At 33.1% G+C, this 23,238-nt stretch overlaps 1 protein-coding gene and 1 long non-coding RNA gene across 2 annotated transcripts; both read right to left on the bottom strand.

Moving 5' to 3' along the window:
• Positions 1 to 120: 120 nt before the first annotated feature.
• On the bottom strand, positions 121 to 1,029 carry LOC139515172 (receptor-interacting serine/threonine-protein kinase 1-like). The gene has a single exon (XM_071304733.1). The coding sequence runs from the start codon at positions 1,027 to 1,029 to the stop codon at positions 121 to 123; it is 909 nt and encodes a 302-aa protein (XP_071160834.1).
• A 16,870-nt stretch (positions 1,030 to 17,899) lies between these two features.
• Positions 17,900 to 21,298, bottom strand: LOC139514833 (uncharacterized). Its single transcript, XR_011662719.1, has 3 exons — positions 21,186 to 21,298; positions 20,092 to 20,162; positions 17,900 to 18,032 (listed from the first exon to the last, which is right to left on the bottom strand). It is a non-coding gene; the product is annotated as an uncharacterized lncRNA (long non-coding RNA).
• Positions 21,299 to 23,238: the final 1,940 nt, after the last annotated feature.

The raw sequence follows: 23,238 nt of genomic DNA, 5'->3' as shown, positions 1-23,238 counted from the left end.
GAAACCCGACGCAACATTAGCCTGTTAAGTTTTAAGCAATAGAGATACAGCGCAACATGTGGGAAAAAAACTCTTTTTTTTACAAAAAACTCAATAACTCGAAAATATAAAAATGAATCATCACCAAAATAGCACTTTCAACACTTCTGTCGCTGGTCTATCGTTGCCACTTTCGATCTCCTTACAATATTCAAAGTGATATGGATACTTGAGATCAGGATTGAGAAGAGTAAACAATATCATGGAATATGACCATATATCCATTTGCTTTAGGTCCTGTAAATCTCGAAGTTTGGTCCCGTCATGAAAAAATATTTCTGGTGCCATGAACACAGGTGTACCTCTAAATACGTTGTTCGTTCTTGTGTGTACCAAAGTTGCTGTCTGAATTAGCTTTGCTCGACTTTCCCCGAAGTCTGTCAGCTTTGCAACAACCGGTTTATTCAACCATAAGGTACTTATATCTTTGTTATCCTTGCAATAGTGCTGATTGGAAACCAGTATATTTTCTGGCTTAAGATCTCTGTGTACTATATTGTTATCGTGAAGGTAGGAGAGACCACTACAAACATCTGTTGCAACAAATTGGTGGAGATGTTCAAATCCTTCACAGTCATAGTTATCAATACATTTTAAGAGGTCTCTAAGGGAATGGGCCACAAATTCTTGACCAAATGGTTCAAAATTAAAGGCCAAATATTCCATAATGATGCCATGATTTCCAATTTCGGTTTCTTTATATATAGAATTAAATTTGACAATGTTTTGATGGTTTAAATTGTTCATGACTCTTGCCTCTCTCAAGAACAATTTTTTACTGTCGGCATCATCCACAATGAGCTCTTTTAGTACATAATCTTTGCCTTGCATTTGGCACAAAGAAATGTGCCCGTAACTTCCACGTCCAATTGTCTTTAGCCTTTTTACATCACTTGGCTTACAGAGAGGCAAACCATCTGTCAAATTTTTATCAAAAATTACAGCAGTCCTTTTTCGAGGGGGAATCAGCTTGGGTAATTTGAAAGCCATAATGAATTGCTATCTGCAAATAACATAAAAAAAAATAAATACAATATATCAATTGATGTTTTTAGAGTTCTAGGGATTCCAATGTCTGACCGTACATGTTAAATAAAAACAAGGTTTCCCTCTAAATTGGCGCGTGTAAAGATTTTCGTTATAGAGCGGTAAATATACAAATGTGCCAATAGTGCATGATATGCCAATCCAAAATAGAGACTTGAAAAAATGCTACCGTGGTTGCCATGTATAATTAAGTATATTTAATGAACACATTTATCATTGTTTGTCATGTTCCTAACTTGATAAAGGATCAGAGTCTACATATTCTGTATATATTGTTTCCATTTCATCTTTTCTGAACCAGTGAACTTTAAATTAAGTTTGGATACAGTATTTCAGTTGGCACAATAAAGTTCTTGACAAAGTATTTTTTTGGACACATGACAGGTGCTCTTTTCTGTCGCCTTTAACTCCTTGTCTGCCGAAAACTATAAGAGCTAGGCCAATTCGAATTGAAATGGTAGACAGCATTTTTACAAGGAATGTGACGAAAAAAACCCATCAAAATCGGATTTTTTTTGGTCCTTTTTCGCCCCCTTTTATCTTGGAAACATTAGAACTGTTGAAACTACAAGACATGTTTATTTCTGAGGAATACAGAAACCCCATCTGAATTGGACTAAAAATTTAAAAAGTTTCCAATATGGGCGTGGGCCATTTAACCCATTTTAGTTTGGAACCGCAAGAGCTAAGTCAAATCTGACTGGAAGCGCAGGCAGGGTATTTTACAAACACTCTTATGCAAAACAACATCAACATTTAAGTGCGTTGGTGTTGCCCCTATTTTGTTCTCCTTTTATCTCGGAGACGGTAAGAACGGGCTTAGACTATTGTTATATAAGGAATACATATTAAAACAAGGTTAAATTCAGCTGAAAGATCAATTTTCCATGTGAATATAAGCAAAAAACACAATTTTTGTTTTCCCTTTGGGTCGCTTGTTTTAAAAACGATTTGGTGCAAAATCCCCATTTTGAGGCCCAGTCCTCCTTTTGTTCAGCAAGGATGTTTAAAAAAGATCTAACAACTTAAACAAATCTTAACAGTCCAGAAACCATTCTGTAAACGGACGCCGACCCCGACGTCGATGAAAATAACGCCATAACATTATACGTCCGAAAAAGTACACGATCGTATAAATCTGATAGCATTTTACATGTACAAGTATTCTACTGACTTTTGATAGATTTGCGTCCAGCTAGAGGCCAGAAGTCGGTTTCACCAAAAAAATTACGACTAAGATTGATCGTAATTAGTTATCAAAAGTACCAGGATTATAATTTTATACGCCAGTATACTGAATTGTTCATGACTTACGACCAACTTTAAAAAAAGAAAAAAAGAAGTTTTTTTGTGAACCTGACTCCAGGGGCCGGTAACAATACGCTCTCTTAGCACTTAACATGCCTTTTGAACTGATACTTATGACTAAGAGTGTAACAAGAAGCAATCTTATATCAATTTTAGAATGATTGACAGTCCCTAACACATTCAAAGTTCTTAATGATTTAAGGCAATTTTGTGCACCCTCTTATCATAAACTTACTCATTCGGGTAACTCAAACACATCTTATTTGTTATGTCCTTTAGTAAGAACTCTTAGCATTTACAGAAGCGTTTAAGAGCACACTCTATTGATACACTCTTAAAAGGACCCTTAATGCATTCTTTGTGTAATCGTAAACTATGACTTACGAAGACTTTAAGAGAAGTTTCTTGTTACCGCGGGCCCCTGTATCATGAAAACCTATCTTAAGTTTCATTTAAGAGAAAACGCTTTACAAGAAGATTACGATGGTGATAAGAGAGTATCTGCAATCCCCTCGTGGGTTATCTTAACAATTTAACGGCTATCTTAGTATACACTTACGATAACTAGTTAAGATAGCCCTATTATCGACTTCGAAGTAACCGTCTTTGATTTCTAAGAGAATATTAGTATTTGCGGCAAAATCGGTATTAAAACTAAAGTCGTCTACTGTATGTGTTTAAAAGAATGCTAAAAATATACTATGATTCGTTTTTTGTTGCAAACTCTACATCGATTTTGTCCCATGTACATTTTACTTCATAACTCTTTATTAACATACTGTTTGTAGATTTTTTTTACTGATATGTAATAATACGTATCAGTATTACCACCGTAGGTATAGTGTCCGGTTGAGATCGTGTTTTTTCGAGTGATTTGATCGGGTTTTTTCGAGAGATTATGACTAAAAATGTAAACAAACAGACATGTTTTCCTTTAACACGTAAAATAAATGCTTAAACTAAATTTACAAGATCAAACAAGTTAAATAAGTATTTGTGATGAAAGGATGTTGCCAACCATACATACTTTGCAGTTAAAAAAGTTTGATTTGGCCTAATAATGCTTTTATGCCAAAATATAGAAAAAAGCAATTTCTATACACATACCAATGCAAATTTCAAAGAGCATGCACACATGATGTCTTTATATCCTTACATTTACATATGCTATAACAAAAGTTTTAGTTATTGTAATTAAAAGGCAATTTTAAGGGTATATTCATTTCCATCTGTCCAAGTTTTTTTCGAGAGCAGTTCGGGTTTTTTCGAGAACAGTTCAGGTTTTTTCGAGAGATCAACCAATTTCTTACGGTTTAAAATGTGCTATTTAAGTACATTTGAATTTAAAAACGAATGAAAAGTCATCGGTTCTTTCAAAGTTTATAACTAATGCATTACATCAGTTTGATAATGTTGCATAAGCACATACATTTGATAAAAAAAACCAGAATTTATGTCTATATATTGTTGTTTTGCATTATGAATTGCATGGACACCGGTATGCTGTATACCTATATTATTTGGATTAATCAAATCTACCTATGTCTATAGAAAAAAATGTTCACATCATGCATGATCACTGTATTCAAAGGACACTGGTTAACGTATGGTTAGATCAATGAAACATATTGCCATCCATGTTATTGAAATGATGGAACTAAGCTAGCATGCTAATGTCCAGATAAACATATTGCATAGATCCAAATATACGTATATCGATATGGAATTTATATGATTTAAAAAATCTGCATTTTAGAGTGGCATGGATTTTAAGCTGAAACTATTCGTAATTTGAACAATCGTTTTGTGGGCACGGTCAAATTTGATCGATATTTAAGTACGCATTGCTTTTGCGCCAATTCTTAAAAGTTGTAGTTTTTCATTTGCGCCAAAAAATAAATATTGCTTCTGCGCCATTGTGCAGGTAAACTAATTAAAAAGTGAAAATATAGAAAATTTAAACAATATCTACGGACACACCAGCTGTCGTCAGGAGATAGGAGAAAAACTAGAGGCTCTAAAGAGCCTGTGTCGCTCACCTTGGTCTATGTGAATATTAAACAAAGGACGCAGATGGATTCATGACAAAATTTTGTTTTGGTGATGGTGATGTGTATGTACATCTTACTTTACTGAACATTCTTGCTGCTTACAATTATCTCTATCCATAATGAACTTGGCCCTGTAGTTTCAGAGGAGAAGATTTTTGTAAAAGATTACTAAGATTTACGAAAAATGGTTAAAAATTGACTATAAAGGGCAATAACTCCTAAAGGGGTCAACTGACCATTTCAGTCATGTTGACTTATTTGTAGATCTTACTTTGCTGACATTTATTGCTTTTTACAGTTTATCTCTATCTATAATAATATTCAAGATAATAACCAAAAACAGCAAAATTTCCTTAAAATTACCAATTCAGGGGCAGCAACCCAACAATGGGTTGTCCGATTCATCTGAAAATTTCAGGGCAGATAGTTCTTGACCTGATAAACAATTTTACTACTTTGTCAGATTTACTTTAAATGCTTTGGTTTTTGAGTTATAAGCCAAAAACTGAATTTTACCCCTATGTTCTATTTTTAGCCATGGCGGCCATCTTGGTTGGTTGGCCGGGTCACGCCACACATTTTTTAAACTAGATACCCAATGATGATTGTGGCTAAGTTTGGTTTCATTTGGCCCAGTAGTTTCAGAGGAGAAGATTTTTGTAAAAGATTACTAAGATTTACGAAAAATGGTTAAAAATTGACTATAAAGGGCAATAACTCCTAAAGGGGTCAACTGACCATTTCAGTCATATTGACTTATTTGTAGATCTTACTTTGCTGACATTTATTGCTGTTTACAGTTTATCTCTATCTATAATAATATTCAAGATAATAACCAAAAACAGCAAAAAATTCCTTAAAATTACCAATTCAGGGGCAGCAACCCAAAAATGGGTTGTCCGATTCATCTGAAAATTTCAGGGCAGATAGTTCTTGACCTGATAAACAAATTTACTACTTGTCAGATTTACTTAAAATGCTTTGGTTTTTGAGTTATAAGCCAAAAACTGAATTTTACCCCTATGTTCTATTTTTAGCCATGGCGGCCATCTTGGTTGGTTGGCCGGGTCACGCCACACATTTTTTAAACTAGATACCCCAATGATGATTGTGGCCAAGTTTGGTTTCATTTGGCCCAGTAGTTTCAGAGGAGAAGATTTTTGTAAAAGATTACTAAGATTTACGAAAAATGGTTAAAAATTGACTATAAAGGGCAATAACTCCTAAAGGGGTCAACTGACCATTTTGGTCATGTTGACTTATTTGTAAATCTTACTTTGCTAAACATTATTGCTGTTTACAGTTTATTTCTATCTTACAGTTTATTTCTATCTATAATAATATTCAAGATAATAACCAAAAACAGCAAAAATTCCCTAAAATTACCAATTCAGGGGCAGCAACCCAACAACGGGTTGTCGGATTCATCTGAAAATTTCCGGGCAGATAGATCTTGACCTGATAAACAATTTTACTCAATGTCAGATTTACTCTAAATGCTTTGGTTTTTGAGTTATAAACCGAAAACTGCATTTTACACCTATGTTCTATTTTTAGCCATGGCGGCCATCTTGGTTGGTTGGCCGGGTCACGCCACACATTTTTTAAACTAGATACCCCAATGATGATTGTGGCCAAGTTTGGTTTAATTTGGCCCAGTAGTTTCAGAGGAGAAGATTTTTGTAAAAGTTAACGACGACGGACGACGGACGAAGGACGCCAAGTGATGAGAAAAGCTCACTTGGCCCTTCGGGCCAGGTGAGCTAAAAACAGATTAAATACGGAATGCACCTCTAGAACCGAAATTTCCCGCTGATATTATAGTAAGACCTTTGCCTATAGGTTTTGTAACAGAACAGACTTTTAGTTTTTATAAATACTTTGATTAACAGCAGTTATTATTGTGGTTTTATGACTTTTAAGGAGTTACCATTTTTTATAGTGCTTTGATAAATCCGAAAATGTTTTAACAATTTGCAAACATTTTTTTATTATAGTGTAAACCAGTGTTTAGTGCTCATATTTTTATGAAGATATATTTTAAACATATGTTTTAATATTTATGAGACCTTGTTTCTAATATAAAATTGAGAATGGAAATGGGGATCACTGTTTCTAATCATCTTCGGAAGGCCCCTTTTTTAATTTATAATTACCAATGGAAGTAGAAAGACCTTTTGTCTAACCTGTCTTTGTGTTATTTTTTATACGTCCGTCAATTTTGACGGGACGTATTATGGTATACAAATGTCCAGTGTCCGTCCGTCCGTCCGTCTGTCCGTCTGTCCGGTGTAAACATGTCGCACCGTAACTTGAGAACGACTTATCCAAATTTCATGAAACTTAACATAGTTGTTTCTTATGATGGTCAAATGATCTGAATACTTTTTTGTGAAAATAAGATCACAACTTTTTGAGTTACGGCACTTTATAACTAAAACAGGGGGGTGTTTTTTTTTCACATGTCGCACCGTATCTCAAAAACGATTCTTGATTATGGCTTAAAACTTTAAATACTTCTTAGTTATATTAATCTTAATATCTGTATACTTTTTGGTGATGATTCAAAATTTCATTTTTGAGTTATTGAGTATTTTGTAAAAAAAAAAGGGGGGGGGGGTTTACATGTCGCACCATATCTCAAAAACGATTTATGATTATTGCTTAAAACTTTACACACTTCTTTGTTATATTAATCTAAAGATCTGAATACTTTTTGGTGATGATTCATTTTTATATTTTCGAGTTATTGAGTTTTTTGTAAAAAAAAGAGTTTTTTTTTCACATGTTGCGCTGTATCTCTATTGCTTAAAACTTAACAGGCTAATGTTGCGTCGGGTTTCCAAATACATCTTGTACAATCTTCCTATTGAGCGGGAATAAGGAATGAGTCAGGATATACTAAGCATGACATCCTGTACAACCCTGTGTTATTCAAAAAAGATTTATGTTTTTTCACAAGACGACGGGCGTATCATGCGCTCATGGCGCAGCTGTTTATTTAAATATTGATCAAGTCGAAATGCTATCTAAAACACTTACCACTCATTCAAAAAAGAAGGGTCTGACTTGTTTTTATCATACTGCTTTTATTACATTATAGATGTCTGTTTCCGTTGATTCCGTTAAATACCAATTCCTCAGAGCAATTGGTACTTTGCGGAACGGAACGGAACGGAAAAATAAATTAAAAAGTTTAAATCAGATTCAACTTGATCACTGTCTCTAATCATCATCGGAACGGGCTATTGAAGGCCTCTTTTTTAAAATATAATTACCGATGGAAGGAGAAAGACTTTTTGTGTAACCTGCCTTTGTGTTAAATTTTTTATTATTGATCAAGTCGAAAATGCTATCTAAAACACATACCACTCATGCAAAAAGAGGTGTCAGACAATTTTTTTTATCATACTGCTTTAATTACATTAAAGATGTCTGTTTCCGTTTTTTCCGTTAAATACCAATTCCTCAGAGCAATTGGTACTTTGCGGAACAGAACGGAACGGAAAAACAAATTAAAAAGTTTAAATCAGATTCAACTTGATCACTGTCTCTAATCATCGTCGGAACGGGCTGTTGAAGGCCTCTTTTTTAAAATATAATTACCGATGGAAGGAGAAAGACTTTTTGTGTAACCTGCCTTTGTGTTAAATTTTTTATTATTGATCAAGTCGAAAATGCTATCTAAAACACATACCACTCATGCAAAAAGAGGTGTCAGACAATTTTTTTTATCATACTGCTTTAATTACATTAAAGATGTCTGTTTCCGTTTTTTCCGTTAAATACCAATTCCTCAGAGCAGTTGGTACTTTGCGGAACGGAACGGAACGGAAAAATAAATTTAAAAGTTTAAATCAGATTCAACTTGATCACTGTCTCTATTCATCGTCGGAACGGGCTGTTGAAGGCCTCTTTTTTAAAATATAATTACCGATGGAAGGAGAAAGACTTTTTGTGTAACCTGCCTTTGTGTTAAATTTTTTATTAGTGATCAAGTCGAAAATGCTATCTAAAACACATACCACTCATGCAAAAAGAGGTGTCAGACAATTTTTTTTATCATACTGCTTTAATTACATTAAAGATGTCTGTTTCCGTTTTTTCCGTTAAATACCAATTCCTCAGAGCAATTGGTACTTTGCGGAACAGAACGGAACGGAAAAACAAATTAAAAAGTTTAAATCAGATTCAACTTGATCACTGTCTCTAATCATCGTCGGAACGGGCTGTTGAAGGCCTCTTTTTTAAAATATAATTACCGATGGAAGGAGAAAGACTTTTTGTGTAACCTGCCTTTGTGTTAAATTTTTTATTATTGATCAAGTCGAAAATGCTATCTAAAACACATACCACTCATGCAAAAAGAGGTGTCAGACAATTTTTTTTATCATACTGCTTTAATTACATTAAAGATGTCTGTTTCCGTTTTTTCCGTTAAATACCAATTCCTCAGAGCAGTTGGTACTTTGCGGAACGGAACGGAACGGAACGGAAAAATAAATTAAAAAGTTTAAATCAGATTCAACTTGATCACTGTCTCTATTCATCGTCGGAACGGGCTGTTGAAGGCCTCTTTTTTAAAATATAATTACCGATGGAAGGAGAAAGACTTTTTGTGTAACCTGCCTTTGTGTTAAATTTTTTATTAGTGATCAAGTCGAAAATGCTATCTAAAACACATACCACTCATGCAAAAAGAGGTGTCAGACAATTTTTTTTATCATACTGCTTTAATTACATTAAAGATGTCTGTTTCCGTTTTTTCCGTTAAATACCAATTCCTCAGAGCAATTGGTACTTTGCGGAACAGAACGGAACGGAAAAACAAATTAAAAAGTTTAAATCAGATTCAACTTGATCACTGTCTCTAATCATCGTCGGAACGGGCTGTTGAAGGCCTCTTTTTTAAAATATAATTACCGATGGAAGGAGAAAGACTTTTTGTGTAACCTGCCTTTGTGTTAAATTTTTTATTATTGATCAAGTCGAAAATGCTATCTAAAACACATACCACTCATGCAAAAAGAGGTGTCAGACAATTTTTTTTATCATACTGCTTTAATTACATTAAAGATGTCTGTTTCCGTTTTTTCCGTTAAATACCAATTCCTCAGAGCAATTGGTACTTTGCGGAACAGAACGGAACGGAAAAACAAATTAAAAAGTTTAAATCAGATTCAACTTGATCACTGTCTCTAATCATCGTCGGAACGGGCTGTTGAAGGCCTCTTTTTTAAAATATAATTACCGATGGAAGGAGAAAGACTTTTTGTGTAACCTGCCTTTGTGTTAAATTTTTTATTATTGATCAAGTCGAAAATGCTATCTAAAACACATACCACTCATGCAAAAAGAGGTGTCAGACAATTTTTTTTATCATACTGCTTTAATTACATTAAAGATGTCTGTTTCCGTTTTTTCCGTTAAATACCAATTCCTCAGAGCAGTTGGTACTTTGCGGAACGGAACGGAACGGAAAAATAAATTTAAAAGTTTAAATCAGATTCAACTTGATCACTGTCTCTATTCATCGTCGGAACGGGCTGTTGAAGGCCTCTTTTTTAAAATATAATTACCGATGGAAGGAGAAAGACTTTTTGTGTAACCTGCCTTTGTGTTAAATTTTTTATTAGTGATCAAGTCGAAAATGCTATCTAAAACACATACCACTCATGCAAAAAGAGGTGTCAGACAATTTTTTTTATCATACTGCTTTAATTACATTAAAGATGTCTGTTTCCGTTTTTTCCGTTAAATACCAATTCCTCAGAGCAATTGGTACTTTGCGGAACAGAACGGAACGGAAAAACAAATTAAAAAGTTTAAATCAGATTCAACTTGATCACTGTCTCTAATCATCGTCGGAACGGGCTGTTGAAGGCCTCTTTTTTAAAATATAATTACCGATGGAAGGAGAAAGACTTTTTGTGTAACCTGCCTTTGTGTTAAATTTTTTATTATTGATCAAGTCGAAAATGCTATCTAAAACACATACCACTCATGCAAAAAGAGGTGTCAGACAATTTTTTTTATCATACTGCTTTAATTACATTAAAGATGTCTGTTTCCGTTTTTTCCGTTAAATACCAATTCCTCAGAGCAGTTGGTACTTTGCGGAACGGAACGGAACGGAACGGAAAAATAAATTAAAAAGTTTAAATCAGATTCAACTTGATCACTGTCTCTATTCATCGTCGGAACGGGCTGTTGAAGGCCTCTTTTTTAAAATATAATTACCGATGGAAGGAGAAAGACTTTTTGTGTAACCTGCCTTTGTGTTAAATTTTTTATTAGTGATCAAGTCGAAAATGCTATCTAAAACACATACCACTCATGCAAAAAGAGGTGTCAGACAATTTTTTTATCATACTGCTTTAATTACATTAAAGATGTCTGTTTCCGTTTTTTCCGTTAAATACCAATTCCTCAGAGCAATTGGTACTTTGCGGAACAGAACGGAACGGAAAAACAAATTAAAAAGTTTAAATCAGATTCAACTTGATCACTGTCTCTAATCATCGTCGGAACGGGCTGTTGAAGGCCTCTTTTTTAAAATATAATTACCGATGGAAGGAGAAAGACTTTTTGTGTAACCTGCCTTTGTGTTAAATTTTTTATTATTGATCAAGTCGAAAATGCTATCTAAAACACATACCACTCATGCAAAAAGAGGTGTCAGACAATTTTTTTTATCATACTGCTTTAATTACATTAAAGATGTCTGTTTCCGTTTTTTTCCGTTAAATACCAATTCCTCAGAGCAATTGGTACTTTGCGGAATGGAACGGAACGGAACGGAACGGAAAAATAAATTAAAAAGTTTAAATCAGATTCAACTTGATCACTGTCTCTAATCAAGGACGACGTGAGGTCAGTCTAGATATCATAATGCATGACTTGCAAATGCGTTAATTTTATGATAATTTATCAGGACAATCCGACATATTCATCTACAGAATATTTCCCGATGTTATACATTATTACACATTTCACCTGTGAAGATGAGATTAAGTATACATTTGTGTTATTTGTATATGGAAAACCGTAAAACACAGAAATTTTAAAGTTTGTTTTGTTTTAAAGATTTTTCGAAATTTTGATAAATGCCCCCTTGGATACCTTAAATGAAATTCCGTTCTGTTCCGTTCCGTTCCGTTCCGTAAAGTACCAATAGCCTTTAAAGTGTACTGGATTTCGGCTGCATTTGTTTCTATCCATGGTAGGATCCGCTGTTGATCTTCGTATTTCTATTTTTCTAAAAAAAAAAATAAGTTTCTAAAATAATTGATTATTGATAAAAAAAAAATCATCTTTCAATGGCAACAACTACTATAAGGGATCAATTGTTGATTTCGATCAAGTTGAATTATTTGTAGGTCTATAAACTTTGCTAAACAGTTTTATAAAAATAAAAAAAAAAACAAAACAAACAAATTGTAACAACTATCTTTCAAGGACAATAACTCTTCTAAGTGATCAGTTCACGATTTTGGTCTTATTGACTTATATTTTATAGGTCTCATGCTGCTTGACAATTTTGACATTTACTGATCATATTTGCCTATCAAATCTATATGAGAGAAAAACAATTAAAATGTTGTCTTTCGGACTGCATGTCTTAATATTACTATTATCAAACTTTGTCCCATAATGTTACATGGTGCAAGAAATATTATATTTGATTCTGTGGTCTATATGTCTAAGGTCAAAGTCACAGCAGATACTAACAGATTGACATTTAGACAAAGTTCTGATTTTTTATTCAACTATTTCTAGCGATTATCTCATTTTTAGTTTTTTGTCAAGGTAATGGACCAAGGCATCTTCGCTAGCCAAGGGTTACGATCCACTCTCGCTCTCTTCACCCTTGGCGGATTGAGATAAAATTTCGGAGACACAGGGTAAGGGTTTTTATTGGTTGCAGTCGAAACTCGCTGCATCCAATCAAAAAGCGCCTTTAATATGATCACGTGAAAATTTAGAAAGTGTTTGTAAACAATTGCCACGTGTTTATTGTGCAACAAGTCTTTACACCCCTATACATACGACTATATTTAGTGACAACTTGAATGTTTTTAATCAACTAATAGAAGTTCCTGTGTATGTTTCATGCACAAATGCATGAATGTTGACGTAAATTTTCGTTTCCGGCTTTACCAAGTGTGTAGAATCTAGACACTACCGTGTTTTTACCTCAAAATTGAAGAGTTCAAGTGCTACCATTGGTCAAGAATAATGTATTCGGAATGGGCGTGACTTTAATATTCCGACAGATGGCGCAACATTGTTTTCACAAATGTTGGCTCAATCCGCCAAGGGTGAAGAGAGCGAGAGTGGATCGTAACCCTTGGCTAGCGAAGATGGGACCAAGGTCACTGTGGATGGAATAAAGTTTTGATGAAAAAAAATCGTCACCGCATATTGAATTTGAACGGTTGATACACCATTTGATTTAGGACTGGCCCATGTGACAAATACACCTTTTGATTTTAAGTTGATAATATCAAAAGTGCAAATTACATCATTAACTGATTGGTTAAAATCGGTTAGATATTTTGTTATATGTTAGTTGGATATGGTCTTTATTAATATGTGTAACGTTCACCAATTAGAGAATGCCACTTTGTAATAAAAAAAGACTATTGCTTTTTGGTCAGTAAGTCTTATGTGAAAGTCACAGTACCGTATTTAACCGTGTATAGTATGCAGATATGTATAATACGCATATCTTTTCTTTCCTCCTTAATATAGAAAATATGAAAGCAATAAAAAGATAATATTATAAAAGTAAAAATAAAAGACTAAATTAAAAATAAAAATGAAAAAAAGTTTTTAATAATAAAAAAAAAAACGAATAAAGAAGTTTTTAATAATAATAAAAACAACAAAAAAAACCCAAGAAAACTAAAAACCGTCTATTGTTGTGAATAATACACACTCTCTTTATTAACTACATTTTTTTAAAGGTAAAATGCGTACTATACATATTTAAAGAGGGGGCTTTGAACACAGCGAAATTTAAGTCAGAAATTATTTATCTCCCTTTCATTTTCCTGGATAAAGCAATTTGAAGTGAGAAAAAAAACCACGTTTTTTAATTTCAAGATCAGAAGTCAAGAATTCAGAAGTAAATTAATTTGCGAAATTTTAGTAAACTCATTCATATCTTGCCGTTTGGCATCATTTTTTAGCAATATTTAGTCTTCATTGTGCTGACACAAACATGTGTTTAATCTGTTACAAATCCATAAACAATACGAAAGATTGCAAATTGGATAATGTATATGTACCTATGATGCTTCTGTAGTTTTCTGATAACTTCCCCATTATTACCCTTCTCTGATAATACAGAATTCAAGCAGTATGTGTTACCAAGATACTAAGACATACTCTAAGCTAAGATTCCAATTTAAACATTTTATATAAAATTGTCCTGGTTAATTCTCTTGTCATATATTTAGAGTTGAAGCAGCCTGTCTTACAAAGATATTATAGACCAGTCTACCATTCTAGGGTGATAGATTTTGAAATATATGCAAACATTTTTTAAGACCTATAATAATTTAACATTTCATGCATGGTCCATAATTTGTAGATTTTTTTATGTGTGTGTGTATGTTGTTTAGATCCAGCACTTTGTGAAATCTGAGCATTTAATAAATAAAAAGTGTAAACGACATGTGTTTACAACATAAATACTGTATATTTTCAGGTCTAAAAAGGTACAATGTCCTTATCAGGAACTGACCGTTCTCTGCTAGGACAAAAAAGAACCAAGTAGCGCAGTCATATGGTGTATAAAGTGTGAGGTGTTTCTTTGTATGGATTGTGAAAACAACACAATAAGTCTGTGGCATCTAAAGACCACAAGACTATAACTATCGAAGTATACCACAAGTTACCATCTTTCATGAAAGAAACTAGTAGCCTATGCAAAGACTATGATAGAAAAAATGAACGTTACTGTTCTGTCCATGAATCTGCCTGTTGTTCGAAATGCACAAGACAAACATAATAAATGTCCAGATTTCAAACTGTTATCAGTGATATCAGGAAACATACAATAATCGGACTCATTTCAACTCCTGGATAAAGATTTGAAGGATGTAGGAGAAAAATTTCAACAAAAAGTTGAATACTTGCACAATAGTATCACCACAAATAAAAATCAGAAAACACAAATTCTTAAGGAAAAGAAATCAGTAAGAAAATCTGTAGATGATTACCTGGACAAATAAGAAAGTAAAGTTCTTGATGAACTAGAATCAAAACATTCTATGATACATTCAAAAATTAATGATCTCGTTCAACAAGTAGAGCAACATGCAACACAAATTCGTCATGTACAAGAAGATTTCTCCAAAATGAGACAATATGCATCTGAATGGCAAACATATATAGGTCTGTGGGAGATTGAGAAAGCTTCATCACAAGAAATAAAATAGATAGAAGATTTTATAGAGAGTAAAGGAAACATGAATTAGAATAACTTTCATATTAACATTTTTTTCCCTTGCAATCAGTTCTAAAAGATGTAAAATCGTTTGGAGATATTTGTATTAAAAAACAACCATATAGTTCAAATGTCAAGGTCATTATAGGGGATGAAGTCCAGCATTCAGTACCAAAAATTCCTTGTATAGAACAAAGAAGGCCTAGTTCTTAAACAAACTGAAAGTTCCAGAAGGACAAATATATTAAAACGTATAATATATAAACGTGGTAAAATTCACCGAAGACGACGTCAGCAATAATAAAGTAGCCGTCAGTCTCTATTACAAACATCAAGTGCACTTAGTTGATGTTGAAAAGAATAAAACTATAGAAACTATTGACATTTCTTGTGCCTGTTGTGATATTTCGTGTTATGATCAAATTCTAGCCATCAGCCTATCTAATGATGCAAAAAAAATCATTATACATTGTATTAGATTTAAAGGATAAATCACGCAAGATTATAGATGCAGTTCAGCTTACAAAATTAGTCCTGTCCGAAGACAAAACATTTATTGTACAGCTTGAAGTACTCATGAAGTATTTTGCTACATTGTCACAGGAGAACACGTACGTGTTTGGACAGTTAAAAAATCTGATATCAATATACCAGAAGGAATTTCAGTAGATAAGCATGGCATGGTTTATATCGCTTCTGTAGGCAATAACAGTATTGTGCAGTTATCACCAGATGGTAAAAGTCAAAAGTCAATTTTAAATGAAGATGATGGAATCATATATCCTAAGTCGTTTGATATTAACAGAAAAGCAGGTTTGATGATCGTCTCGAGCCAAACCAATTACTGTACCGATGAAGCTTTTGTGTACAAGATATGAGATTTACAGGACTGTTGTTTTTATTTATCCTCTTTTATATCATGCATTTGATACCATAACAAGATATAAATTATCTTTTTTTATTACAGTGAATCGTAGTGTTTCATGACAATGGCATTGGAGAGAAATATAATGCACATAATAACAGATTACTGACAATTCAGGGTCATGGTTTTGTTGGTTTTGTTAGCAAGTGTCATGGTTTGGTTCATGATCGACATGGTTCAGTGATGATTCTTATTGTTATGTGGGGAAAGTAACAATATAAAAAGTAAAAATATAGTATACATGTACAACTATTTTTTTTTTAAACTGAGAAAAACAATTATTTCTTGACTTCTTTTTTTCGCGTTCAACCTTTTCTATCCTATTTCGCGTCAAAACTCAAAAACTTAACTTTGACCACTGAACCATTAAAATGAGGTCAAGTCATACACATGTCAGTTAGATATGACAATACACCTTAAAATCGTACCATACACTAAATATAGTAGACCTATTGCATGCAGTATAAGAAAAACAGAACAAAAGACCAACACATAACTATAACCGATAAACCATGAAAAGGAGTTCAAGGGGTCAGATGACACCTGCCAGTTTGACATGTACACATTAAAATCTTTCCATAACTAAATATACTAGACCTATTGATTATGGTATCTGTACTATTGACTTGATCACCAAAACTTAACTGTGTTTACTGATCCATGAAATGAGATCGAGGTGAAGTAAAAAAATTCTGACGGGCATGATGACCTTGCAAAGAACGCAAATACAAAATATAGTTATCCTATTACCCATGATAAGAGAGAAATCAACATTACAAAAACGTTTTTTCAAGTAGTCACTGAACCATGGAAATAACTTAAGGTCAAGGAAATTTGACATGTGACAAACATAAGGGCTCTATACATAAAGTATGAACCATCTTGGTCTTTCACCTTCTAAAATATATAGATTTTATGTAGTATGCTAACGCCGCCGCTACTGCCGTCGGATCTCGATCCCTATGTCAACCTTTCTTTCGCTGGCTCGACAAAAATGAGAAAAAAAAATGTAAAACTTGTCTTTTAAGAGCATTAACTACTATAATAACTCGTCCGACAATTTTGACGGATATGGACAATTAGTAGTTCTCAAAATGTCTTCATTCTATCAAACGGTTTTTAAAATAATAGACAAAACTTGCATTTACCCAAATGTTACATTTTAACCATGGCCATATTGTTAGGCAGGAGGACACTTCTTTTAAACTAGGTACTCAAATAATGATTGTGGCCAAGTTTGGTTGAATTCGGTTCAGTAGTTTCAGATAAGTTTTGTGTCAAAGTCAACTAACATCGACAGAAAACGGACGATGGATGAGAGAAGCTCACTTGACATATTGTTCTTCATCTTAATCCTGCTCTAGACTTCCAAACGTTTAGGGGCCAGCACCACAGACAACTCACAAAAATATTTCAATTTTGTTTTGTGTATTCACGAAATAAGTATTTTTAGGGATTCTTCACCTTAGTCTTATGTTTGTCCCCAACCATTTTCATTGAGATTCTACTGCAAGTTAAGGCGGCTACTTACATTGATATTCGCGGTATGGATCACCAAGCTCTTAAGGCACACAGACAATTGAAATATTCAGTTCACTGTTAAACATTGTTTGAAATTTCAAGCTTGGGAAATTTCTCGCCAATGTTATCTGAAATTGCTTGGGTACCATGTAAGGTATATTTTGTATACTAGTACCTTGAATGTTTCTTTCCATGATATTCACTGTATGTATTTTAAACTTTTCTTTTCCACTATTTAATACTTTTGAAAGTTGAATGTCTATATAAACGAATAAAGAAATCTTTAATGTATATTTAACAAATATAAGACATACAAATGTGGGTTACGATTGTCAATTTAAGTTAAAAACAATAAACGAAACATAAATATGACAGACAACAACCAATGAGATAAAAAAAAATCTGATAAAAAACAACAACTTGAAAATCAGGTAAAAACTTAAGTGATATACAAAAATATTCACACCAGCAATACTACTTATGGAAGAATGTATTAACCATTCAAAACTTAATGACTTGAATGTTTGTATCCCGATTAGCCACGAAAATAAAAGCAGAGCAAATTTTTTATTTGTTTATCAGAACGTTTGAACATTTGAAGAAATATACAGAAATGTTGCAATCATATATCGAAATAAAAATCAGCAAAATCTGTGTCCATCTTTTCAAAAGATCATTATTTTCCCTGTCAATAGAAAAAAGCTATTGTCAAACATATTTCTAATACTGTATTTGGTTTAGCTGAAAACAATTAAGGGTTGATTAACCGTCATCGAATATCTCTTTCACGTGTGACAACGGATACTTCCGAATAAGTATTCAATTATTGGTGTGTTTTGTGTAATATTGTTTGTTTGTTGGTCTTTTTTCAGCATTGGCGTTGTCAGTTTATTTTCGTCTAATGAGTTTTAATGTCCCTTTGGTATCTATCTATCACCTGTATTCCTAGTAGTAACCAAAATACCATCCTCTTTTTTTCAAATGTGACCTACCGAATTAGAATTTAAACTAACATGAGACACACGATGATTGGTGCATATGGAACAGGATGGGCTAACCTTTAAAGCACATAATATCACTCCCGTTTTGTTGTGGGGCGAGGGGTTGATGTTCAGTCGCCGATGATCGGTTTACCTTTCTGAAGCACCCGAAATCATCAATATTGTTTTTTTTTAAATAAGGGGAAGGTTGTTATGCTTAGTCTTCAGTTTTCTTTGTTTTTTTGTACTATTGTTGGTCTTTCCACCAATTGTCAGGTTTTTTTTTAACATTTTTTAGTTTGAATATCCCTTCGCTATCTTTCGTCTCTCTTTCACATCACTATCATATGATTATAGTTAAAATTAAAAGTTATATTTCCCTTAAGCTCACGGTTTATCATTTTTCAATACATGTTTGCATCTGTATGTGTAATTGAAAATTCCCGTTTGTTTTATATTTCTATTTTGGACGGGGGATGATATTAATAAGATATTTGTTTCATTAGAGAAATGACTCTTAAACAGCACATCATAATAAGGATCATTCAGCTGAAACGATTGATTGATAAACTTAGTTTTAGAGGTTCATTTAACAAGAACAGGTTCATTTAACAAGAACAGGTTCATTACGAGCAAAGTTTAATTCAATGTTGAATTTTAAAACATAGAAAAAGATTACATAGGAAAACAAGTGTTATTGTTCAGCCTTCCCCCTCTGTTTATGTAACCACAAAATGATATCGCCAATCGAGATAAAATTATCTATGAATTATAACCTCTTTGTTTGCATTAAGACCAATATTTGTACTTGAAACAGTTGTTTCCAAAACATATATCATATTCATAGTTGTAACTATTACTGTCCATGCACAAAAAAGTCAGTTTCAAAATTATGTATTTTTTTTGAAATATCAAAGTTTCATATTTTTTATTGTTCTTTTGTTTTTATCATTATAATTAATATCGCAGTAATGAACATTTGTTTCAAAAGATTTTATAAGATTCTATCACATAATAAAAATTGTTTGTTTTTGTAAATCTGATATTTCTTGTTGGTGAATTAAGAAATACTTATAACACTTTACAGCTTCCTCAGACAAAGTTAACATAAGATAAAATTTCTGTTCTTATTATGACTCTTTTAATCATATAACTCATAAAGTGTATGCGTATTTACACGTCCCTGGTTTTCAATTGATTTAGGTTTGTGCATTCCTGATGGAAGTAAATAATGGAAAATATGCAGACGCACGTTTATAAAGTTTTATTTTCATTTATCTGTATTTAAGCCCAATGGAGAAAATCTGCATATTATCGATAGCATTTATACTTCCTGGATTTTAACCAAATTAATGCCTCTTTTCAGTCGGCAACTTCGTAGGCTTTATGTCGGGTTAAAAGTTAATATTAAATTATAACAAACTCGTCATTACGGGAAACGGTTATTTATTTGCATCAGATGATTTATATTTTGTTAAAACATTGGGTTATTTAAATCAACGAAGAACTCCTACAACATAAATAAATTTCGAATAATGACAGAGAGAGATAAGTTCCTGAGATAAAGCAGTTGTGTATAATCTAAGTTATGTTCCAAGCTCTTTTAATTTTAGGGAACCATGCATCATATTGTTTAGAAATAATAATTCGATCATATTAATTTGCATATGCTTTTTATCCGGAATTATCATATGATAATCGTTGCATAGATTGGTTTTTTTTGTATTTTGCATGATTTTTTATGGAGAGTTGATAAATACTTACCTCATTATCTTTCAGCGAATTCATGAAAGTTCTTGTTATAAGACTAGAGCTGCTAGCTGCAACACCAGACCCTGCAATGCAATGAATTAAAAAATTTCAATGAAAGTAGAATTTCAAAACAACACATTAATATTCAGATAATAGTTATTAAAGGTACCAGGAATATAATTCGGTACGCCAGACGCGCATTCCGTCTACATAAGACTCAACAGTGACGCTCATATCAAAATATTTATAAAGCCTAACAGGAACAAAGTTGAAGAGTCACGTTTAAATCATCTGTAGACAAATCGTTCAATAACATAAGTATATGTGTGGTGATTTGAATTTATTAATCGTTATCAAAGGTACCAGGATTATAATTTAATACGCCAGACGCGCGTTTCGTCTACATAAGACTCATCAGTGACGCTCAGATCAAAACAGTTAAAAAGCCAAACAAATACAAAGTTGAAGAGCATTGAGGACCCAAAAATTCCAAAAAGTTGTGCCAAATGCGGCTAAGGTAATCTTCTCATGGCGTAAGAAAATCCGTAGATTTTCGAAAAATTCAAAGTTTTGTAAACAGAAAATTTATAAAAATGACCATATAATTGATATTCATGTCAACACCGAAGTGCTGACTACTGGGCTGGTGATACCCTCGGGGACGAAACGTCCACCAACAGTGGCATCGACCCAGTGGTGTAAATCGTTATCAAAGGTACCAGGATTATAATTTAATACGCCAGACGCGCGTTTCGTCTACATAAGACTCATCAGTGACGCTCAGATCAAAACAGTTAAAAAGCCAAACAAATACAAAGTTGAAGAGCATTGAGGACCCAAAAATTCCAAAAAGTTGTGCCAAATACGGCTAAGGTAATCTACTCCTGGGCGTAAGAAAATCCGTAGTTTTTCGAAAAATTCAAAGTTTTGTAAACAGAAAATTTATAAAAATGACCATATAATTGATATTCATGTCAACACCGAAGTGCTGACTACTGGGCTGGTGATACCCTCGGGGACGAAACGTCCACCAGCAGTGGCATCGACCCAGTGGTGTAAATCGTTATCAAAGGTACCAGGATTATAATAAATCATATATCACTTACCTTTATCTTTGCCATCTTTGTCTGATTTCTCAGATTTCCCCCCTTTGTCTGACGACGGATCACCTTTTCCACGTCCTGACATAACTAATTAGTCTCTTGCAAAAAGTTATGATCTAATTTAAAAAAAAGAAAGAAAAAAAATAACATGTAAATTGTCAGAGAAATGATCTAGCTAGAAGCTTTGCATGCCTTTCCTTAAATAAACATCTATTTATGTTTTATGCATCGTAATGTTTTGGTGCAATAAATTTTATTTTCTTAATGTTTAATTTATCATATCTAAATTGCTCTAATGTGAATTCAATTAAACCACATGAAACATGAAAACATTCATTAATTAAACAAATAATGAACGCTTTTTTTTCTGTGCAACTAAATACTCACATGCAAATCACAAAGAAAAGCAAACTGCAGTATCAAAAGTGCCTGTTACCTTTATATATAATAAAACAACCCAGGACACGCCCATTATGGAAATTGATACATTGAATACTACAAAAAGTTCATTCAGTAAGGATTAAATACATGCCTCAACATTTTTGTTTTAACTTATTCCGCGAAATATCTATTGACAACCTTAATTTGGAATTCCAATGTTTGAATTAAAAGTGTAATGAAGGATTCTCAGCTAATTGTTTTCACATGCTGCTTAGTTTTGTAATATAAAATAATATGGTAAATCTGTTTTTAGACCGATAACTCTGGCTAAAACTGAAAAGGAAAAAGGGGATCACAACATACCACCATAGCACCTTTATTTAAGACGTTATCTAAAACGCATTATGAAGATTGCCGTGCTTTGTTTTCTAGAACGTCAGGTAAAACATACCAAACCAGTCATATTAATTGAATGGAGTAAACTTTATCTCCAAAATCCTATAATAAATATACAAAGGAGAGTAAGGTTATGAGACAGAGGTTGACACAAAATAGAAGAAATATTGAAACCACGGTGTATGAAGTATCCCGACAAGGATTAGCTTTTGGCTCAATATGTGTCAACATATGTTTATGCCCCATAACTGAAAGGGGGCATACTGTTTTACCCCTGTCCGTCCGTCATTCCATCTGTCCGTCCGCCTAAGCGTCTGTCCGTCCGTTCTTCCGTCCCATAATGGATATATTGCTTAACTCCTCCTACAGTTTGAATCCTAGGAAGTTTTCACTATTCTGTTTGTACATATAGTGAACGTGAGCATGTGGTTAGTGTTTTGATTTTAATTAATATGGGACTTTTTTTTGGAGTATTTATGGCAGAAGAGGAGCGTTTCCAGATAACGCCTCCTACGGTTTGAATGATAGGACGTTTTGACTTTGCTGGCTGTTTGTACATTATATTGAAGGTGTGCATGTGTTTAGGGTTTGGATTTTTATTGATATTTGCTCTTTTTGGAGATAGTTGAGCTTTGTTATTGCTGGGATATATTGTGAGTAAAATGGTATAGTTTTTTTTTCTAAAATAACACTTTGCATCTGCGGGGGCATCGATGTCAATAATATCTCAGAGAAAATCTTACACTGACTGTCATTATACAATTACTTCAGAGTGGAGTGCAGGGCATTAATTTGTCTATTTTTCTGAAGTTTCTCTTAAAATTGTTTTAGAAAATGCTGTATTATTTGTTCCTATTGAAACTCATTTTCTTTACTCTTTATTCTATTCAGAACAGTTCCAAAAAAGTTTCTTTCATTTGGAAATCTGTCATAAAGGAACCACTATTGCCTGGCATAGTATCTAATTCGAGACACCTTAATCTTTAGCAAATATGTGATTTCTCTTTATCTATTTGGCTGTTGTATGAAATAGTTATAATAAATACACACGGTAATATTTTCGATCCTTAGATGTTATATTTATCTATAAATGTTTTAGCGTAAGAGAGAAACAAGTAAAATGGCATGACAAAAACGAAGAATGAAGTGAAGTGAAATAACATCTAGTTTGTTTAATTTCTCATAAAAATATGCACATTGAATATGAATAATCGTTCTGAAGGAATGACATAGACATTTAGATTAACCAATTGGTAACTGTTGCACCTAAATATTTGTA

Source organism: Mytilus edulis, chromosome 3 (assembly GCF_963676685.1).
Source record: "Mytilus edulis chromosome 3, xbMytEdul2.2, whole genome shotgun sequence".
Lineage (NCBI taxonomy): Eukaryota > Metazoa > Mollusca > Bivalvia > Mytilida > Mytilidae > Mytilus > Mytilus edulis.
This window is presented reverse-complemented; position numbering and strand designations above follow the sequence as displayed.